Here is a 16,554-nt window from a genome sequence, read left to right as displayed (position 1 = left end):
GTTTATGGAAGATAACATATTTTCTATGAAGGCAAACTAAAAATAAAGTCATATGCCAACAAAGCGCCAGCAGAACTCACTTCAGTCCAGGAATGTCGAGCAGGTTTGTCAGCCCTGTCCAGTTGATGTCCAGTGTCTGCAGAGAGGCAGAGGACATTTCTGATGAAACAGGCTGGGAGAATCTTAGAGCAGAACCAAGCAGGCAGCCTGGGGCCGGTGTTTTAACATGGTTAGCACTGTTATTAAATCAGGGACGACTCACAGGCCGGCGGATGAAGAACATGGTGACAGCGCCCACTATGGGAACGTCTCCGATCAGGGGCTCCAAGATCACCCGCAGCATTCCGTGAAGCTGGAGACAGAAAGGGAGAAAAAGAAGGGAAACAGAGAAAGATTAAGCACCAGACATATTAACCACAACTGACTCTTCCTTTGCCTTCTGCATCAGTCCTACCTGCATCCCCTTTATGCCTGCGTTGCAGAAGTACCTCTTCACTTCCACGTTGATCTCGACGTCTCCAACGTAGCTGCAGAGAGAGGAAGAGAGGTTGGAGCATCAGTCTGGTCTGCTGCTCTCTGCTGAGGTTCGAGGGAGAAGTGTGCAGGAGAGACCGAGGACGCGGGAAGTGTTACCTGATGTACAGGTCCAGTAGCACCTGGCCCCGGTCATTCTCCGTATGGGCCTTCACTCCCACCACCTTCATGGCCTGAAAACACACAAAAGGCACGCAACGTGTACATGTCATTCACTGTAATTCACTCACACTTCTCAGAGTGATGAGCAATCAACTGGCAATTATAATAATAGTATTAATATTAATACTAATTCATATTAATAATCAAGGACACACATAACAACACAGACACAAATACAAATATAGAGAAGTAATCCAACATCCATTTTTAGAAGACAGTTATAAGTGGTCTCATAAAGAAGCTCAGTGACTATGTCACTTAACATGATCACTCTCCATGGCTTCATCACCACCCCACCCCACCCAACCGTGCTCCACCACCGCCCCTGGCCCCCATTTACTGCACAGAGCGTCACAGGCACCCACATTACCTTGCCCCCAAGGTCAATTTTTGTGAAGTTGAGGGTCTGCAAATGGGCGCTGGAGGCCCGGATGGAAGGGGCGATGGACTCCACCAGCAACTTCTCCAAGTACTGCCCCACAAACGGCCATGCCTGCTGCAGGACCTGAGGAGAGAGACCAGGAGTTCAGGTTGGCCAGCTGTGCGAGTTTCACAAACTATCAGAGGGAAAGATGGGGGACTTTCTTCATTTTAAGAGAAAAATTACTTTCAGCACACCATAGTTGCAACTGGCATAATCGGTATTACTGGGCTAAGAACAAGTACTCACAATCAGTTGGACATACATTGCAGGAGCCCCCAAACATTTGAAGGTAAAAGTGTAAAAAACGTATGCTCAATGTAATATCAACTTCAGCAATCTTAATTTTGGAGAATGATTAACAAATGTGGTAGCTATGCTATCTGGCCTGGCAATAATGTTGTGCAGAAAGATACACTCGGCAAAGGGTGGAAGTGGTTAAGAAGGAAGAGGAAACGTGTCAAATACATTAAGCTACATTAAAATCAGACTGATATCTATCGGCACTTCTCTGGTCTGGAGTGGCAAGCCTACGGCTGTTTCAGAATGAATTGTTCCCAGAGGGTAAGCCCAGAGACTCTGACCATCTGGGGTTGGGACTAAAATGGAGGGAGAAATGAAAATACATTTCAGTCATTCTTTTGGAAATAATGCATTTCCATTCCGCTGCCCATGCAATGTAATGTCATGTAATGACTATCAAGTGAGACAGCCTATAGTTTTTGACAGTGTATTTTCTATGCAGTCTAAAATTATTTTTACAATTACCAAAGCAATTCAGGTTAAGTAACTTCCTCAAGGATATAAAAGGATATAACACTATCCCACCTAGGAATGAAACCTGAGTTAAAATCACAGATCTCTAACTGTTATACACATGACCTCACATAATACCGCAACATGGCTGCCACTCAACTGGGCCTAATTCATAGGGGTGTGTGATCAAAGCAATGCAGACTCTTTCAAAAACAGCCCTATATTATGTGTTTGTTTGCAGACACTTGGCTGGGCAGGGAAGCCTGGTTACCACAACGGTAAAAAACAAATGACAGTTGTGCCCTTTGTTGCTAGTGGTCAAGCTGGATTACTGAGCCCTGTGTGTGTGTGTGTGTGTGTGTGTGTGTGTGTGGGTGCATGCAAGTGTGCGTGTGAGAGCACGTTAACATTGTTTTTGTGTATAGCTGAAAAGCGTAACTGTTTACAGTAACCACCATGTAATTCATACATGTAATTAAATTGCTAATGTCATGTTTACACACTCTCAGTAGCCAGATGGCCTCAATTCAAGCTGGTTTTAAATTAAAGGGACCCATTTTAAATTCACATACTGCAAATCCAAATATCTTCGGAATTACAATGCTGCATGAACAGACCTAGTACTGACCCTTTGTGCCAAAAGATGAGCTATTATTGTAAAGCTTAGCAGTAAAGTTTGCCTTTGGAAGCACCGACATTCATCCCCATAATTTATAAAATATTATTTTTCATACTTCTCAAGAGATATTTTAATGACCTCATTGAAAGAGGGCCCAGAGGTGAGTCAGTCAGAGGTTAGCTAGAAAGATTCTCCTCGTGTCAGTTGGTATAACGAGGCTTGTGCGACTGAAATGCAGAAATTTCAACTGTAGTGCACCGGTAGCACAGTCTCCAGAGGCCAGTTTAAGTGGAATAAGGCTTTTATTATGGCCAACCAGTCTGCTTTCGCATGTAAAGACAAAAATTAAAAAATAAAAAACAAATAACTTTTTTTAATTTAATGAAAGGATTCAAATTCCTTAACTTGGGTTTCAGTAGTCAAAGAAACATTTCAGTTCTGGTTAAGAATCTTCATTCCATATATTCTTATATCTTGGTGGTTGTTGTGTGCATACATATTTATTTTTAAAAAGCATATCTTAGGCAATTTTAAAGACAGCGGTGTACAGGCATGTGCACAGACAGCTTCTCTTCCTGTCTCTCTGAGACCACATCAGAGATTCTTGTGCGACTGCTTCTCTTGCCTATATATGTCCATGCGTGTGCATTAGTTAAGCAACCAATATAGCACTGGGTACCTGTGTTTCAGGTAAGAGTTGGCCTGAGTACAAATGCGTTACTAGACAACATGTTAGCACAGCAGCAAATGTCACACCCACTGTTGCACCGCCCAACCCATGCTGATGCAAACGGCTTTAATGCGGACCACAAAATTACCATCCAGAGCCCAACAATATTCCGTTCAAACAGCACAAAACAAGCAACTGCTGGTGCCCAGGCGCATTTGCACTACTAATATCACCCCAAATTTTATTTAATTACTAGGCCACCAACAGACCCCAGATGTGTTTGCTTTTAGTTTTTTGTTATGCTTCAAGCCGATCATATTACAGCACTAGGAGTCCTCCAGAGGAAGCATGCAAAGCAATCTATAAAAGAAGAACGGTACAGCTCGGGGGAGGGGGGGGGGGGGCATATTGATTTGTTCTGGTCTGATTGGACTCGAAAAGCCAACGCCCTGCCTTTTATTCCGGTGCTTATTTCTACAGTGGAGCTTCAACTGTGATTTAACATATGTGTCCTTTGGAGACTAGCACATGGAAGCAGCATTATTACAGTTAAGGATCAATATGAGGCTTGTAGCTCTTTAGTATAATATCAACATTTACTATTATTACAAAATTTGCAAACAAGACATGGTTCATTCAATGTTAAACTACAATATCCCCATGAAACATCAAAATATAAAAAAATCACAAAATATTTTGACCCACGTTTTTGAACCCCCTGATTTAAAGGGATATGAAATCCAAGACAGCCCCTGCCGCATTCTCATTATTCTCTCTTCCATCACGTTCCTCTTCCATTATCTTCCCTAACTTAGATTCAGCCGTTGTTCCTGAGGCTCATCCCGCCCACTGCTGTGATAGGAGAGCACGCACTGGGACTCGTAATGCCTGCATCCAGCTGTTGCTTCTTTTCACTCTGCAGTGCACCAGTCAAGCTGGTCACTTACTGCACTGCAGGGCAGCAGAGCCAGTGCGGACCACACCCACCCTCCCTGGGTAAGGCTGTTATCTGAACCCAGACCGGGACTCCCAGCCAGTCGGACCGTTGGGGTGCATCACAAGGGCATATTTCACCCACAAGTGCTATCTATTTCTTTTCAAGGACTTCAAGGACTATAGTCTTAAAAGACTTCAATTTTAGATTACTTTAAAACTATAAACCAAATGGTTGTTGGTTCAAATCCCAGTTGAAATACTGTCGTAGTTTTTTTTAGCAAGATTTACAGCTGGACCAGTATTGTAAAAGATTTTTACAATGCAGGCAGAAAACTCACTTGAAAGTGATGAAAGTACTGCAACAACACCAAAAACAGGTATTCAGTAAGTAAATGTACACATTTCATAAGTTTACCATATTTGGTAAAAACAGTACTCATATGCTACTCATTGAGGGTCTTTTTATAACAACAAATCGGCGTTCTACAGTAAAAGCTGGAACCACAAAATGGTACAAGCAGCGTGTCAGGGTGGTGAGTCAGAGGCAGCCAGGTCATGTGACAGGAAGCCTGGGGCAGCAGGTCTCACAAATTAAAAAAAACCAGCCCTGCTGACCTGCCTGCAGAAATCTTTTATCTGTATCCGCTTTGTCCCAGATTGAATTAGGGACCATGTGCCTCTGTTTTGATGCCAATTCATAATGATAACTGCAGTCTGCTATAAGACTATCTTCATTCATTGTGAACATAGTCATTTTTAAAACATAGAAAACTGATCCTCACCAGCTACAAAATGAAGGAATGCAATTTTATCATTATATCCAGGACAAAAATCCAACTATGACTCGCATCTCTTTTCTAATGGGGACTGTAGCTCACATGAAAACATATTATAACACAAGAATATAAAGATATTTACACATATAAAGACAAAGTCACAAATATGTATATGCTGTGCCATTTCCTCAGTCTGTGGGGATCCACTGTTGATTGTGTGAGGGGTCTCCTTGACAACCATGACTCACAGCAACTGGCACTCTGAAAGCTGGAGGAGTGCCAGGAGCAGGAAGCCCCTCCCCGTACCCCTCCCCTTACCTCTCCCCTCTCCCCCTCCCCCTCCCCCTTCCCCTGCAGAGGCTGGATATAGTCCTGACACAGCATCCATGGCGACAGATGAAGAGGTCTAATGCTGCCACCCCCACCCCACACCCCACACCAATCCCCCAGCAACCAATCACCCTGCCACTCCCTGGCCACCAGAAATCAAGAGTGTTAAGAGAACTGTGCATGTGTGTGTATGCATATCCACACAAACAAGCAGCCTTCTTAACAAGCTTTATATGTGCCAAGGGCAAAGACTGGCCACACAAAAGGGCTGTGTTATAAAACATGCATGTTAAGAAGACCAGATACCAGGCAGTAGAATGAATATACTGCAGTGTATATTCAAAGTTTTTGATTGGAGATTGATTCTAACTCTAAAAAGACTTATTTCCCCCCAGTGGCAAAATGTTGTTACTGCAAGACAACTAAGGGAGCAGGCAACAGGAGGTGCGTTCAACAGCCAGGCTGTTTTTCTGGTGGTATAAGAACATAAGGATATGTGCTGACAAGAACTGGCTAATATGCCCATTAGGCTAGGGCTGACATTTTGCTTACTGACTTACTACATATTTTATAATAGTGGTTCAAGCCTGGTCTTGAGCACCGAACACTGAACACCCCAAGGGTCTCTGCTTCTACTACATGAACTGGCAAGCCATCCTCTCTATTGACAACTCTCTGTCTAACAGAGACAGTTCCAGACATTTTTATCTATGCCACCCAGTCCTGCTGCAGGACTCAATCTAAAGTAGCACGTGCTTTATGTTCCTACCAAAGACAAAAAAAAATAGTTTGCACACAACAAGACTAGAAAATGTACCTTTCAATAATGTATTGTCTAAAGCGGCAGAGGAACAAAACAAACACCTCAGTGACATCCCACCTAAAAACCACAAGTTCCCCATTTGAACCTCAATGTAATCCATCAATCCCCCAACCCTGTTCCCCATTGTTCCATAGTGACCATTGTTGAAAGAGAGAAGCCCTAAAATGGAGGCAAACACAGTACCTTGTTCAGCCATTCAACCTTCTCCACGTCTGGGAAATTGACCTGTAGAAAAACACAGGAGTCAGACGAGCAGGCACATAGCCCCACGGTCACACACACAAGGCCGGCCTGTCGCAGAAGGCCGTCTGGGGCACCAACAGGCCGGCTCACAAAAGGCAGACAATAGGGGGAGTCACAAAGATAGACATGCAGTCAGATGTTTAACAACTGAAACTACTCAGAAATACAAAGTCAGTCTATTTACACACATTCCATGAATAACATGCATTTCACCACTCTTAATGAACTTAAGAAACAAACAGAATTTTCTTTGGTTTAATGTTACTTTACTAAGCCACAACGGCATGCCAGCAGAAATTCCTCTCTAATCTTAACAGCCACACAGTGGGCATAAATAGCATGTGGTAGTAAGGTTCCAGTATCAGACCAACAGAATGTGCATGCTTTGCCATTTCAGACGAAGCTATGTGAGATTACATGTGGAGGAATGGGCGATTTGCACTGGAAAGTCGGAAGTATGTTCCAAGTGCAATTAAGTGAAAATAAAAAGGAATTCCTTTCAAGTCACCACCACACTAGCCCTTTTCTCACTGCAGGAAGAAAGCCTCCCCTTCTTTTCCTTAGGCAGCGCGTCCACCTATTGGTTTATTTATGTTTTCCAGTTTGTCCGTTATTTGCAGAAGTGTGCCCTACAGCATTGTGATAGGCCTGTGGGAGAGCCAGCGTAGTGGGTGATTAATTGTCCAGGTGTCACCTGGCACAGCAGCGTGGAGTGAAACAGGACGTGGGAAATCAAGCGAGAAGGGGCTGAGCGAAGAAGAGGGTGGAGGTGGAAGGATCCGCCCTTCTCTCCCTCAGACTCTCTCGCGATATCTCTCTCTCTCATTTCTGTTTATCCCCTCTGTCTTCCTCTTGTTTGGTAATCTTAATGGCACTCTTTAACCAAGTTTAATTATGAAATTACTTTATCACAAACATACCACAACACCCCCCACCCCCCACCCCTCTCAATTAGCTCTCTCGTCCCTGGAGAGCTCTGAGTCAGAATCAGGAATTGCCTAATATAGCCAAGTCTGGACTGTGGAAAGAATGGAGAGAGAGAGAGAGAAAGAGAGAAAGACCAAAATGGGAGAGAGCCTGGCAGCAGGGGGAATACAATTCCATTCAAGTAATTATATTTCATTAAGACGTCTACATTGTTGTAATGTTCCTGTTATAATGTTCCTGTTCTGTACTAACCGCAATGTCAGTGACAATTTCACCAGACATTTTATCCACTTCGAACTGATAAAGCTTGCACTAGATATTGAACAGTAAATAGCGCAATACCATTGAGAATGCAGTATTCATGCCGCAGAGCTTGAACATTGTTGCCAGATCAGAAATGTCATCCTTTTTTTTTTTATCTTGCCAAATAAAAACAGTTGCAATGCACGGTTGAAAACCTTGCCCCGGATTCTGAATTGTTCACAGCCATCTAGGTTGGGCTGGGTATAGGCCCAACAAAATAGCATGTAGGTGTTAATGTACGCCTGTCTTCACAACTCACGGCCTAATGCTGTGTGAACATGAATTAACATGTATCTGCACTCAGACTTGGACTATGAATCCTGCACCAAGAGGAAATAAACTGTGTAAATCTTATTCCTAATGGCCTGATCTTCTAGGCTTTTCAAACACGGTTGGCTGTGCCCCGCAACATCCTAGCTGGGCCTGGCTAGCAAGGCTTTCCTGCTTTCCCACTGTATGACCCTGACTGCAACACGTGACATGGACATGCAGTTATTCTGCAGAAGAAAAAAAACATGCTAGCTACACTCTTGAGGAATTATAAGAACAGGAGTGCCATGTCAAACAGTCAAAAACAGCTGAAATTGTTATAGACAGCTGCAGCTATCACACACGCCTGTATAGGAAGGGGGAAGAATGAATAATCTTTCCATAGCTTAATAGCTAGCTACAAGTCACAGCATAATGACACCTTCCTCCTGACTGCATTGACACTGACCAACTCAACGGCTAGCCACACCCCTGAGTTGCTGGGAGCCAGACTTGTCATAAAAAAACAGGAGAAACCATGGAAAAGCACGACTACGCAGCCAGCCAGTCCCTCAAGCTCGATAAAATAATTTAAGCACAAGCATTACACACACATTTTAATATATGAAAGACTTGACTTGGGTTGTGGAAACTGTGTCTATGTGCTTGACAGAGTGCAAGGTCACAGTCGCAGGAAGATTCGATGGTTTGATCAGTAGGCCACTGCTCTACAGCAGATGATGCAGCACTGTCAAAGGATCAGGGGGGTGGAGTCAGATGTGAGCATCGATCCAGATGCATGGTATTATTATTTGGCTCATTATTACGTATCTCTTTAGAGAACGCCTAAATGTTACATGAGCTACACATTTGGGATTTTTCAGTTGAACTGATGCCTGCCCTTGGCACACATAAACTTATGTGGTTGTTCTCTTAAATAGCGATATAATTGCGTGTGTTTTCGTGGGGGGTTGTATTAGTTCGAATCCCACATGTAGGCTATACCATACAGTAAAAGCAAAAGCGCAATATCCTGCTTTGCCACAGAACGAGGAAGTAAACTGAAAGGCATGGGATATGGGCGTCCGAGAATAACGGGATTGAGTACTTTTTTTAGCCTACGTGGGTGTGCGTGGGGAATGCCAAAATGTGATTTAGTAAATGCTTGATTTATATCATGCAGCAATTTAACTAGGAGTGGGCGAGTGAGCGAGTTAGTAGCCTACCCGAACACCGAGAAGAAACAGAAAACTTACTTTTAAAAGCATATATAAAAGTTTACAATCCTTACCCATGCAGGTAAATCCCGTTTACTTTTCAGCATTTTGGAAGAGGTGAATTCTTGCTCGTTGTCATTTAACTGCATCGCGGACTTCAGGCGTGCCAACTTGGCATCCCGTGTGTGTTTCCATCCCGAATAGACCATGAGTCCGAACATAACCAAACTAGTACTAACCCTATAGTACCCCGCTAGGTACACGGGCAGCAATGCGCCAAGGCACTTCCCAAATGTCCAGAGTATAGACACCGCGTTTACTCCTGGAGGTTTGGAAGGCTGCATATCGCCGAAATCTGGTGCAACTACCCTGGACTGGGCCGAGTCCACAGGCTTTGAGACTTTGCGTCCGCATGGCGCTGCATCCCCGCTTGGCAGCGTAACGGGTTTTTTCTCCATGATTTTCACTTCTCTGTCCTTACACAATGCTTTCCGGAATTGTTTAAAGAGGCTACATAAAGTTACACTTAGAACCTACACGCAGTTGAAACTTTGTTTTCCCTTCTTTGCTTTGCTTTTTCGCCTACGTCTTTCAACATCGACGAAGATGATTTTTTTAATCGACCCGAAAAATGCGTCGCAGCTCAGTGAAGCACGGTGCCAAAGTTGTGTGGCATAGGCAGCCCGTCACAGCAATGGTTTGTTTTACAATAGCCAGGAAAAGATTCTATGATAGCTATTTCTCATTGGCCTACGGTTTACTTCGTTCCAAAAAAGGGCTCTAAAAGCCCGAAGTTATGTTATGTATCCAGCGCCGTCGGAATAGCTTCGTGGAAACACGCCCAGCAGTATGTAGACGCGGCGCAGTTATGCAGTTGTCTCACGAATTCGGGGCAGACGACCTTCACAGATGCTGTTGCTTGCGTTAGAGAGAAGTAGCCTATCTCTGCTCCTGATCAGTCATAAGGGGTCTGGGGATGTTAAAGAGGCGGGCGGGTTCAGGGAAGCAGAAAAATTACTGCCGCAGACTATGCGTTTTCGTAAACAATCTCCATTCCTAGACTCTTTGAATTCGGACGCATTGTTTTGTTCATCGTTTCATTTAGTTCTGTACACAGGAGTTTTGCTTGAGTGGTTAATTTTAAGTAATTGCGAATATGACGTCATTTGACAAATGGCTATACAAAATACATCACCGATACAGCAAGACTTGGGATAATTATGTCATCCCTATATACCCACACGTTTTTTATTAAATATATATATATATGAATAAAAAATAAAAAAATTCTGACGGATGGTTTGGAAGATGAGGGAGGCCATGAAGAACCCTCTAAAAGGACCATAAAGAGTGGTACAAAAACAGCCCTTACTGAACACAATATACAAATATATAGACTGACTGCTATACATATATGTAAAGTTTTTAAGTTAGCAACCAGAAACAGAGGCCATTTCAAAAAGGTTCAGTTTTGCTAGGTTGAGAGCCTAATGACAAGTAACACAGTAACCATACAAAACCAGGGTCTGTTGTGTCTGCCATGGCTGGCGGTCAATGATCTGTTGCAAAGTAAGCAAATGTTATATAAGCTGCACCAAGTGTACAGGGCCATACTCTGTGATAGTACAGCCCAGTAGTGATCACATGACTTGCCTCATTCAACTGTTCCAAAAGGCAGCCAGAATTAGTCTGAAACAGACCAAGACAGCACTGTTTGATTTCACATACTTTCAGGCCCGCAACCACGGAATGAAAAGCGTGCAGAGCCAGGGTCTATCTTTGGGTCTGGACAAAGAGCAGTGCATTCAAAGACAGCCAAAGGTGTTACCACACAATCCCTTCAAACAAAGATCAGCCCATGCGGATGAGTACAGGACACCACAGAGAATGAGTAGCAGTTTAACCTCCCAAGCCTGTTGGCTTTATGTTGTGTTTACCCAAGGTGGTATACTGTACAGCAAACTGTGAACCATTCCAAAGCAATAAAAATGTAAATATAAATTAAGTGGTCAATATTGTTTTGTGGTTACTTATTTCAACACAAATTGCATTGAGCATATGTGCAGAGTCATATTTGTAGCTGACAGATAATATGGGTGTTGTGCACCAAGTGCCATTTGAGGCTGTAACTATGTAGTCAGACTCATCATTGCTTATCATGACACAGCAGAAATTTTGGTGCAGTGGGAATATAGGTGCCTTGTTTCTCCTTACAACAGACAGTAAAACGCATAAGTATTGGCATCTGTAGGAGACCTCCTAGAAGGCACATACAGCTAACACAGCTGTAAAACCTGTCTTTTAGAAATACTTGGAGAAATTAAGTCTTTCAAATGTAAACATGTAAACCTATGGACCTGTTGAGGTCCAGCGCATCAGGATGAGCTGCCGCAGATAGAAAACAAGTGAACACCTGTGGGATGAAGTATAGAACCAGTCAGTCTATGAAACATGCAGTACCCAGGCTCAGAATGAGCAATGGATAGGTTATATTCTTCAGCGTTTACGAGCTGTGCCAGGAAGCAAAATTCAATAAACTTTATATACTGATCACAAAGCATTCAGTTTCTGAAGACAACATTAATCACAAATATACAACAGCATCGCAGAATAGCTCACTTTGTCCTAAGTTGTTAGGCAAACAACCTCATAACAGTATGAACCTAACCAGGCTGACCTAATCCATTACCTTCCTGTGCTGTTTAGCAGCAAATGGTAGAGGATGGAAAAATACATTGACAGTAGAGGAAGGAGGAAGAGTCATGGCAGGATTGAAAAAAACAATCTTCCTTACAACTTGGCGGTCGGCAAGTATCGATGGAGAATTTCAGAGGGGGGCAGCCGTGCGGAAACCCGTGGCTGCACCACACCTCCCCACACGGCTTAAATACAAGCCCAGGAAGCAGCTGCAGCCTGCCAGCACAAAGGCACAGGCCCACCCTCATCTGAATATTACAGCTGCTGAGAGAAGCCTGTTCATCCCACAGCCTTAATTCCACAGCTGCTGAGAGAGGCATCGTATCAGCAGGCTTTGCTCCAGTTTGTTCCATAAATGTGGCAACCAGCTTGGTAGGTGTGTTACAGAATGGTGGTGATTGAGCGGTTTCCTGGCATCACCGTGAAGCAATTCCAGAGCATGAGATTTAAGGTGCCACATAAATGCGATGTATTATTTTAAGATAACCTTTATCCCTTCTTATTCTAATTAACAAAGCACTACAGGCCTCAGATTACTCCACCAGCTGGCATGTATTGGTAGCTGTGTTCAAATCACGGTGGGAGTACAAGGAAGAAAAACATAAAACTGTAAAAGTGTCTGAGATTTTAATGAGATTTTTGGATCTTCTAAAGGAAGCCCCAGGTTTATTCCAGTTACAGGTTCATAAAATTCAACCAATTTTCTACAAACACAAGAAATTAACTGGTTAGGTAAAATAGCAAAGACACTGTCTTAAGGAACACACAGTCCTCATTAAAAACTTTATGCTCTGGGCCTGTGGGCCCAACTCATACAACCACCCTAATTGTTTTACTAGTTTTGCAAAATGGCAGGCAGTATTCACTTTGCGCTGTTATTCTTGTGTTTTGTGCAAAATAGTTTGTTTACATACTTTATTCCTTCAACATACATGGGGAAAACATTCAACAAATTTTAATTCACCCCAGTGAGCCTCCTTTTCTGTCAATTTAGATTATGGGCCTCAGTACATATGTCCATCTCAAATATCCGACATTTGCAGAGATTTTGGTGTATGTGGTCAGAGGGGAAAGTACCCAGAACACATTGCAAACTTACAAAGTGAGAAACAAACAGAAGGAATAACATCTCTTCAGCAATAATGCCCAGAGCAGGCAGATGTACGATGGCAAGACCTTTGTCAATTCACCGCTCCCAACCACCCTCACTACCCCCCTCCGCTAGTTCTCGTCTGTGGGGTGGACTGTGGTACCCCTCAGGTCTCCCAATCTGGTCAATGGGAGAGGGCATGTATCAGTGGAGGGGAGCAGAGGCTGCACCTCTATGTACATGGAGACCCCTTTAAGTTGCTGCCCTGAAAGGCTGAGCCTGATTTCTGGCTGTAGTCTATGGGGCCCCATTGCCTCAGTGTGGCAGTGTGGTGATGCGCATGCTCTGGCTGGCAATGGGGTATGACACCATGGGCGTGGTGGCGTGGCTCATTGTGATGCCCGGCATCGGCTGGGCCATGGACACGGCGACGGGAGCCACGGAAACGGCTACAGGCGCCATGGAGACCGGCGGCGCCATGCCCTGAGCGATGGTCTGGGCGAGGGCGGCAGACAGCGGGGTGATTTCGGGGTTGAGGTGGGGTGGGGGTGCGGTAGGTGGGGCCGCGTTGGAGGGAGGGGCGGTGGGGGCGCCTGAGGGGGCCACCAGGTCCTGCTGCGTGACGGGGCGGGGCTGCAGCCCAGCGCTGCTCAAGGTGGTGTGCGTCTGGGCAATGCTGTGGTTGTAGGAGCTGACCGAGCCCACAGGGGGCGCCATACTCTGCTCAGACGGCGCTGGTGTGGAAGACAGTGTCATAACCTTGGCCTGGCTGCGAAACTGGGCGTTCTGATCCAGCAGGACCTCGTTGGTGGCGATGAGGTTAGAAACCTAATGTGGGAGAGACCAGGAGAGAAGGGCAGAAAAAGCCAGAAAGAGACCAAATCAGCATTAGTCTGCTTAGAAAACTACTTTAAAGAAAAACTAAATGTTTTTCATCTTATAGCTCAGTTAGCTCCCTAAACCAAGAAACCTAGCAACACCAATTTCACACAAAACATAAAAAGGGGAAGGCAGGGGCAGTCTAGTGTTAATAATATATAATAATAATAATTCTGAAGCTACAAACTAAAGAGCAAACTTCTGAAAACTGAATAAAACTCAAGCAATGAAGCTACATTTTGAACGCACTGTATGAGACGATGCTAATTCATCTGGATGCAGTCTGTCTGTAGACAGTAATTCCCTATAACTCCATGCATAGCAAGTCTCTACTTGCTTCTTGTTAATTTAATTGTTTTTTGTACTCGCATCTACTCTTTACACATCAAGACAATTTGACTACAATTGTCATACTGCATATGCTTGTTTTCTTCGGCTAGTATTGCTTTGCTCACCTGTTTCTTTAGCTCCTCCACCCTTTTCCTCAGCAGAGCGTTTTCCTCCTCCAGAAACCTGTACTCCAGGGGCCGCGGTGGAAGGGCAGTCTGCACCCCCAGCTCGTAGTGGCCCCCACCCCCACCGTCAGCTAGCCGCAGGCCCTCCAGTCTCCGCCTCTTCAGCTGCAGGGCAGCGTGGTCCACAGGGGCCTCCAGGGGCCCGGTCTCAAACAGCCCTCCCTCAAACAGGGGGTCATACACCCCGCAGGGGCCCCTGTCAAAGCGCCGCGGCCCTGGGGGACCCATGGAAAGGCAGCCCCCTAAGCCGACTCCACCTACCCCACCTCCCCCCATCATCCCCTGGTCCCTGCAACCGCCCAAACTCGGGCACCCCATCCCCAACCCCATCATGTTTCCCCCTCCACCTCCGCCGACCAGACCCGACATGCTCCCCCCGACCCCCCCGCAGCCGACCCCACTGCCCCCGATGCTGGCCATCCCGCCCCCGCCCTGCCCCAGGCCGCCGCCCACCCCCACCCTGGCCGGCTCATACTCGTAGTCGTAGTCCTTCCGCACGTGGCGGAACTTGCACTTGTTGCCACGCTGGCACTCGCCCTTCAGGAAGTCCCTGCAGATGGGCACCTCTCCCCGGCTCAGGGGCAGGTCCGTGGGCGACAGGCCCAGGCCGGCTGCCACCTTCCCCCGCAGCCTGAGGGGCAGCTCCCCGGTCTTCTTGTAGTAGTCCTCGTCCTCCTTGGAGCCGTGGACGAAGCGGCAGTTGACGCGGGAGCACTCCCTGTTCTGGTGGTCGTGGCAGAAGATGAACTCGTTCTTCTGCACGCCCAGGTCGGGCACCTCGTTGAAGTCCGGATGGCGGAAGCGACAGCGCTTGCCGCGTTTGCACACGTTACGCAGGAAGTCCCGGCAGACGCCGTCCAGGCCCAGACCTGGGCCCAGCCCGCCGCAGCCACTCCCGTTCCCCAGCGCCGCACCCCCTCCCATGGCACCAGAGCCAGCTGCTCCCGCTCCGCAAGACCCACTCCCAGATCCCCCTCTGCCTTCCCCTGCTCCCCCCACTAGCCCAGGCCCTGCACCCGCTTCTTCCCCAACGCTAACGCCCACTACTCCGCCGCTGCCTCCCCCACTGCCACCTGACAGGTAGGCACTGTCACGGTCAGGCATAGCGCTTGGCCCTGCGCAGTGGGCACACAGCGAACATGGGGGGCGTTTCGTCTGCCTCTCTCAGTTAACCAAGATAATGCAGATTCTGCTCCTGTGAAGTGCTTTGTTTGGTCTTTCGTTCCAGTACCTGAAGAAAAAACAAGGCCACAATACATTTCAGCAAATCATTTCAGTCAGCAGAAAGCACCAAGCCATACTGCTAATAAAATGCCATTCAAAATGCAGTCATATCTTGGAAGCTAAATTTCCTGAATTTGGGGTGTGCGCTGTGATTGATTACCACAGCTGCAACAAAGAAAGAATATCAAGCTGGCAAAATGTGTGGTTCCCCAAATCGCCTGAAATAAGTGTGACTGCAGAACAAAGTAACAACAAAAAAACCGTCCACCTGGCTGGATGAATCTGACTATGAGTACAGTCATTATTACTCGGAACGATTTGCATGGCACCTAGTTAGATAATTTAGCCGAGGCCAGGGCGCCACCTAAACGAAGTGGTGAAAATGAGGAGCTAACTTAGCTAGATAGCTAGCTTGAGATCGATTGCAATAAGGCTACAAAATTATCCAACATTATGTTTAAATGGTTAACTTTAAATGAGCAAACATGAGCCTTACATTTAGCTGTGATTGACACTACTTATACTTCTTTACCTAGTCTAGCTGTCATGCTGGCTAGCTGCGATTAACTATATGGTTGGCTAATGTCAACTACAGTAAACATAACTAACAGTTAACCTTAGCTACGGTCGTAAATAAAGAAAACACAACATTGGATAATTTTACGCTACACATATCCCGTGAGAACAGGCTGTTACACATCAGTTAGCTACCACTAAGAAAGCATACCCATGTTAGCCAAAGTTAGGTTGGCTGTTTCTTTTCTTTTTTTCACCAAAACCGGCACAGCGAGTTGCTAGGTAGCGTTAGCTTTTCTAACATTGCGGCCCGTGCACGTTGCAGTCCTTTGTAGCTAGCGTGATAGCTACCTAGATTTGTTAGCTTGCTACCGTGCCAGCAGTCTACTTACCCGCAATAAATTACGAATTTCCCCAAACATGTATTTGTTCTCTGTGCATGCAGTTGTTTCGATTTTCGTCGCGTTCAGGAACGATTATTATAATTCTTCTTTAGAACCATGCCATACGTAAGGGGCAGCTAACATAAAGGCCATACGGGCTCAGCACAACGACACACAGCAAAAGGACGTCAGGTCATGCGATAGGTACAAAATATTTAGTATACCACCCACCAGAGACAGGCTCCAGTACTGCAAAGAAACCAACAGTACCCTTACATTTTCGG

General features: G+C 45.6%; 2 protein-coding genes across 9 annotated transcripts in view; both read right to left on the bottom strand.

Annotated features, from left to right (window-relative positions):
* esyt1b (extended synaptotagmin-like protein 1b) overlaps nucleotides 1–9,858 on the bottom strand; it is a 40,721-nt gene extending 30,863 nt beyond the window's left edge. For 2 of the 5 annotated variants that reach the window (XM_061219180.1, XM_061219181.1), the window contains exons 1-7: nucleotides 9,041–9,858; nucleotides 6,211–6,252; nucleotides 1,067–1,201; nucleotides 634–707; nucleotides 455–527; nucleotides 263–352; nucleotides 81–136 (exon numbers count right to left, since the gene is read on the bottom strand). In XM_061219180.1, the coding sequence (XP_061075164.1) occupies nucleotides 81–136; nucleotides 263–352; nucleotides 455–527; nucleotides 634–707; nucleotides 1,067–1,201; nucleotides 6,211–6,252; nucleotides 9,041–9,424 (854 nt within the window). In that variant the 5' untranslated portion in view covers nucleotides 9,425–9,858. The remainder of the gene's footprint in view (nucleotides 1–80; nucleotides 137–262; nucleotides 353–454; nucleotides 528–633; nucleotides 708–1,066; nucleotides 1,202–6,210; nucleotides 6,253–9,040) is intronic. The other 3 variants (XM_061219179.1, XM_061219177.1, XM_061219176.1) reach the window with 2 other exon arrangements.
* A 2,415-nt stretch (nucleotides 9,859–12,273) lies between these two features.
* Nucleotides 12,274–16,515, bottom strand: zc3h10 (zinc finger CCCH-type containing 10). Of its 4 annotated transcripts, none has more exons than XM_061220236.1 (3): nucleotides 16,280–16,515; nucleotides 14,088–15,378; nucleotides 12,274–13,581 (listed from the first exon to the last, which is right to left on the bottom strand). In XM_061220236.1, the coding sequence occupies exons 2-3, from the start codon at nucleotides 15,249–15,251 to the stop codon at nucleotides 13,069–13,071; spliced, it is 1,677 nt and encodes a 558-aa protein (XP_061076220.1). In that variant the 5' UTR covers nucleotides 15,252–15,378; nucleotides 16,280–16,515; the 3' UTR covers nucleotides 12,274–13,068. The 4 variants fall into 4 exon arrangements, with proteins under 4 accessions (XP_061076220.1, XP_061076221.1, XP_061076223.1 ...); XM_061220237.1 differs by lacking the exon at nucleotides 16,280–16,515 and adding an exon at nucleotides 16,099–16,270; XM_061220239.1 differs by lacking the exon at nucleotides 16,280–16,515 and adding an exon at nucleotides 15,868–16,081.
* Between the last annotated feature and the right edge of the window lie 39 nt (nucleotides 16,516–16,554).

This window comes from Conger conger, chromosome 14 (genome assembly GCF_963514075.1).
Source record: "Conger conger chromosome 14, fConCon1.1, whole genome shotgun sequence".
In the NCBI taxonomy this organism is placed as follows: domain Eukaryota; kingdom Metazoa; phylum Chordata; class Actinopteri; order Anguilliformes; family Congridae; genus Conger; species Conger conger.
Note: the sequence above shows the minus strand (reverse complement) of the source record. Positions and strands in the feature narration are given on the sequence as shown.

What these genes read in the sequence shown, in the direction of transcription:
- zc3h10 (XM_061220236.1), bottom strand. Translation starts at nt 15,251, where the DNA reads ATGCCTGACCGTGACAGTGCCTACCTGTCAGGTGGCAGTGGGGGAGGC. An exon ending in TGGAGGAGCTAAAGAAACAG is followed by an intron (nt 13,582 to 14,087) that starts GTGAGCAAAGCA and finishes CTCCCACATTAG; the next exon opens with GTTTCTAACCTCATCGCCAC.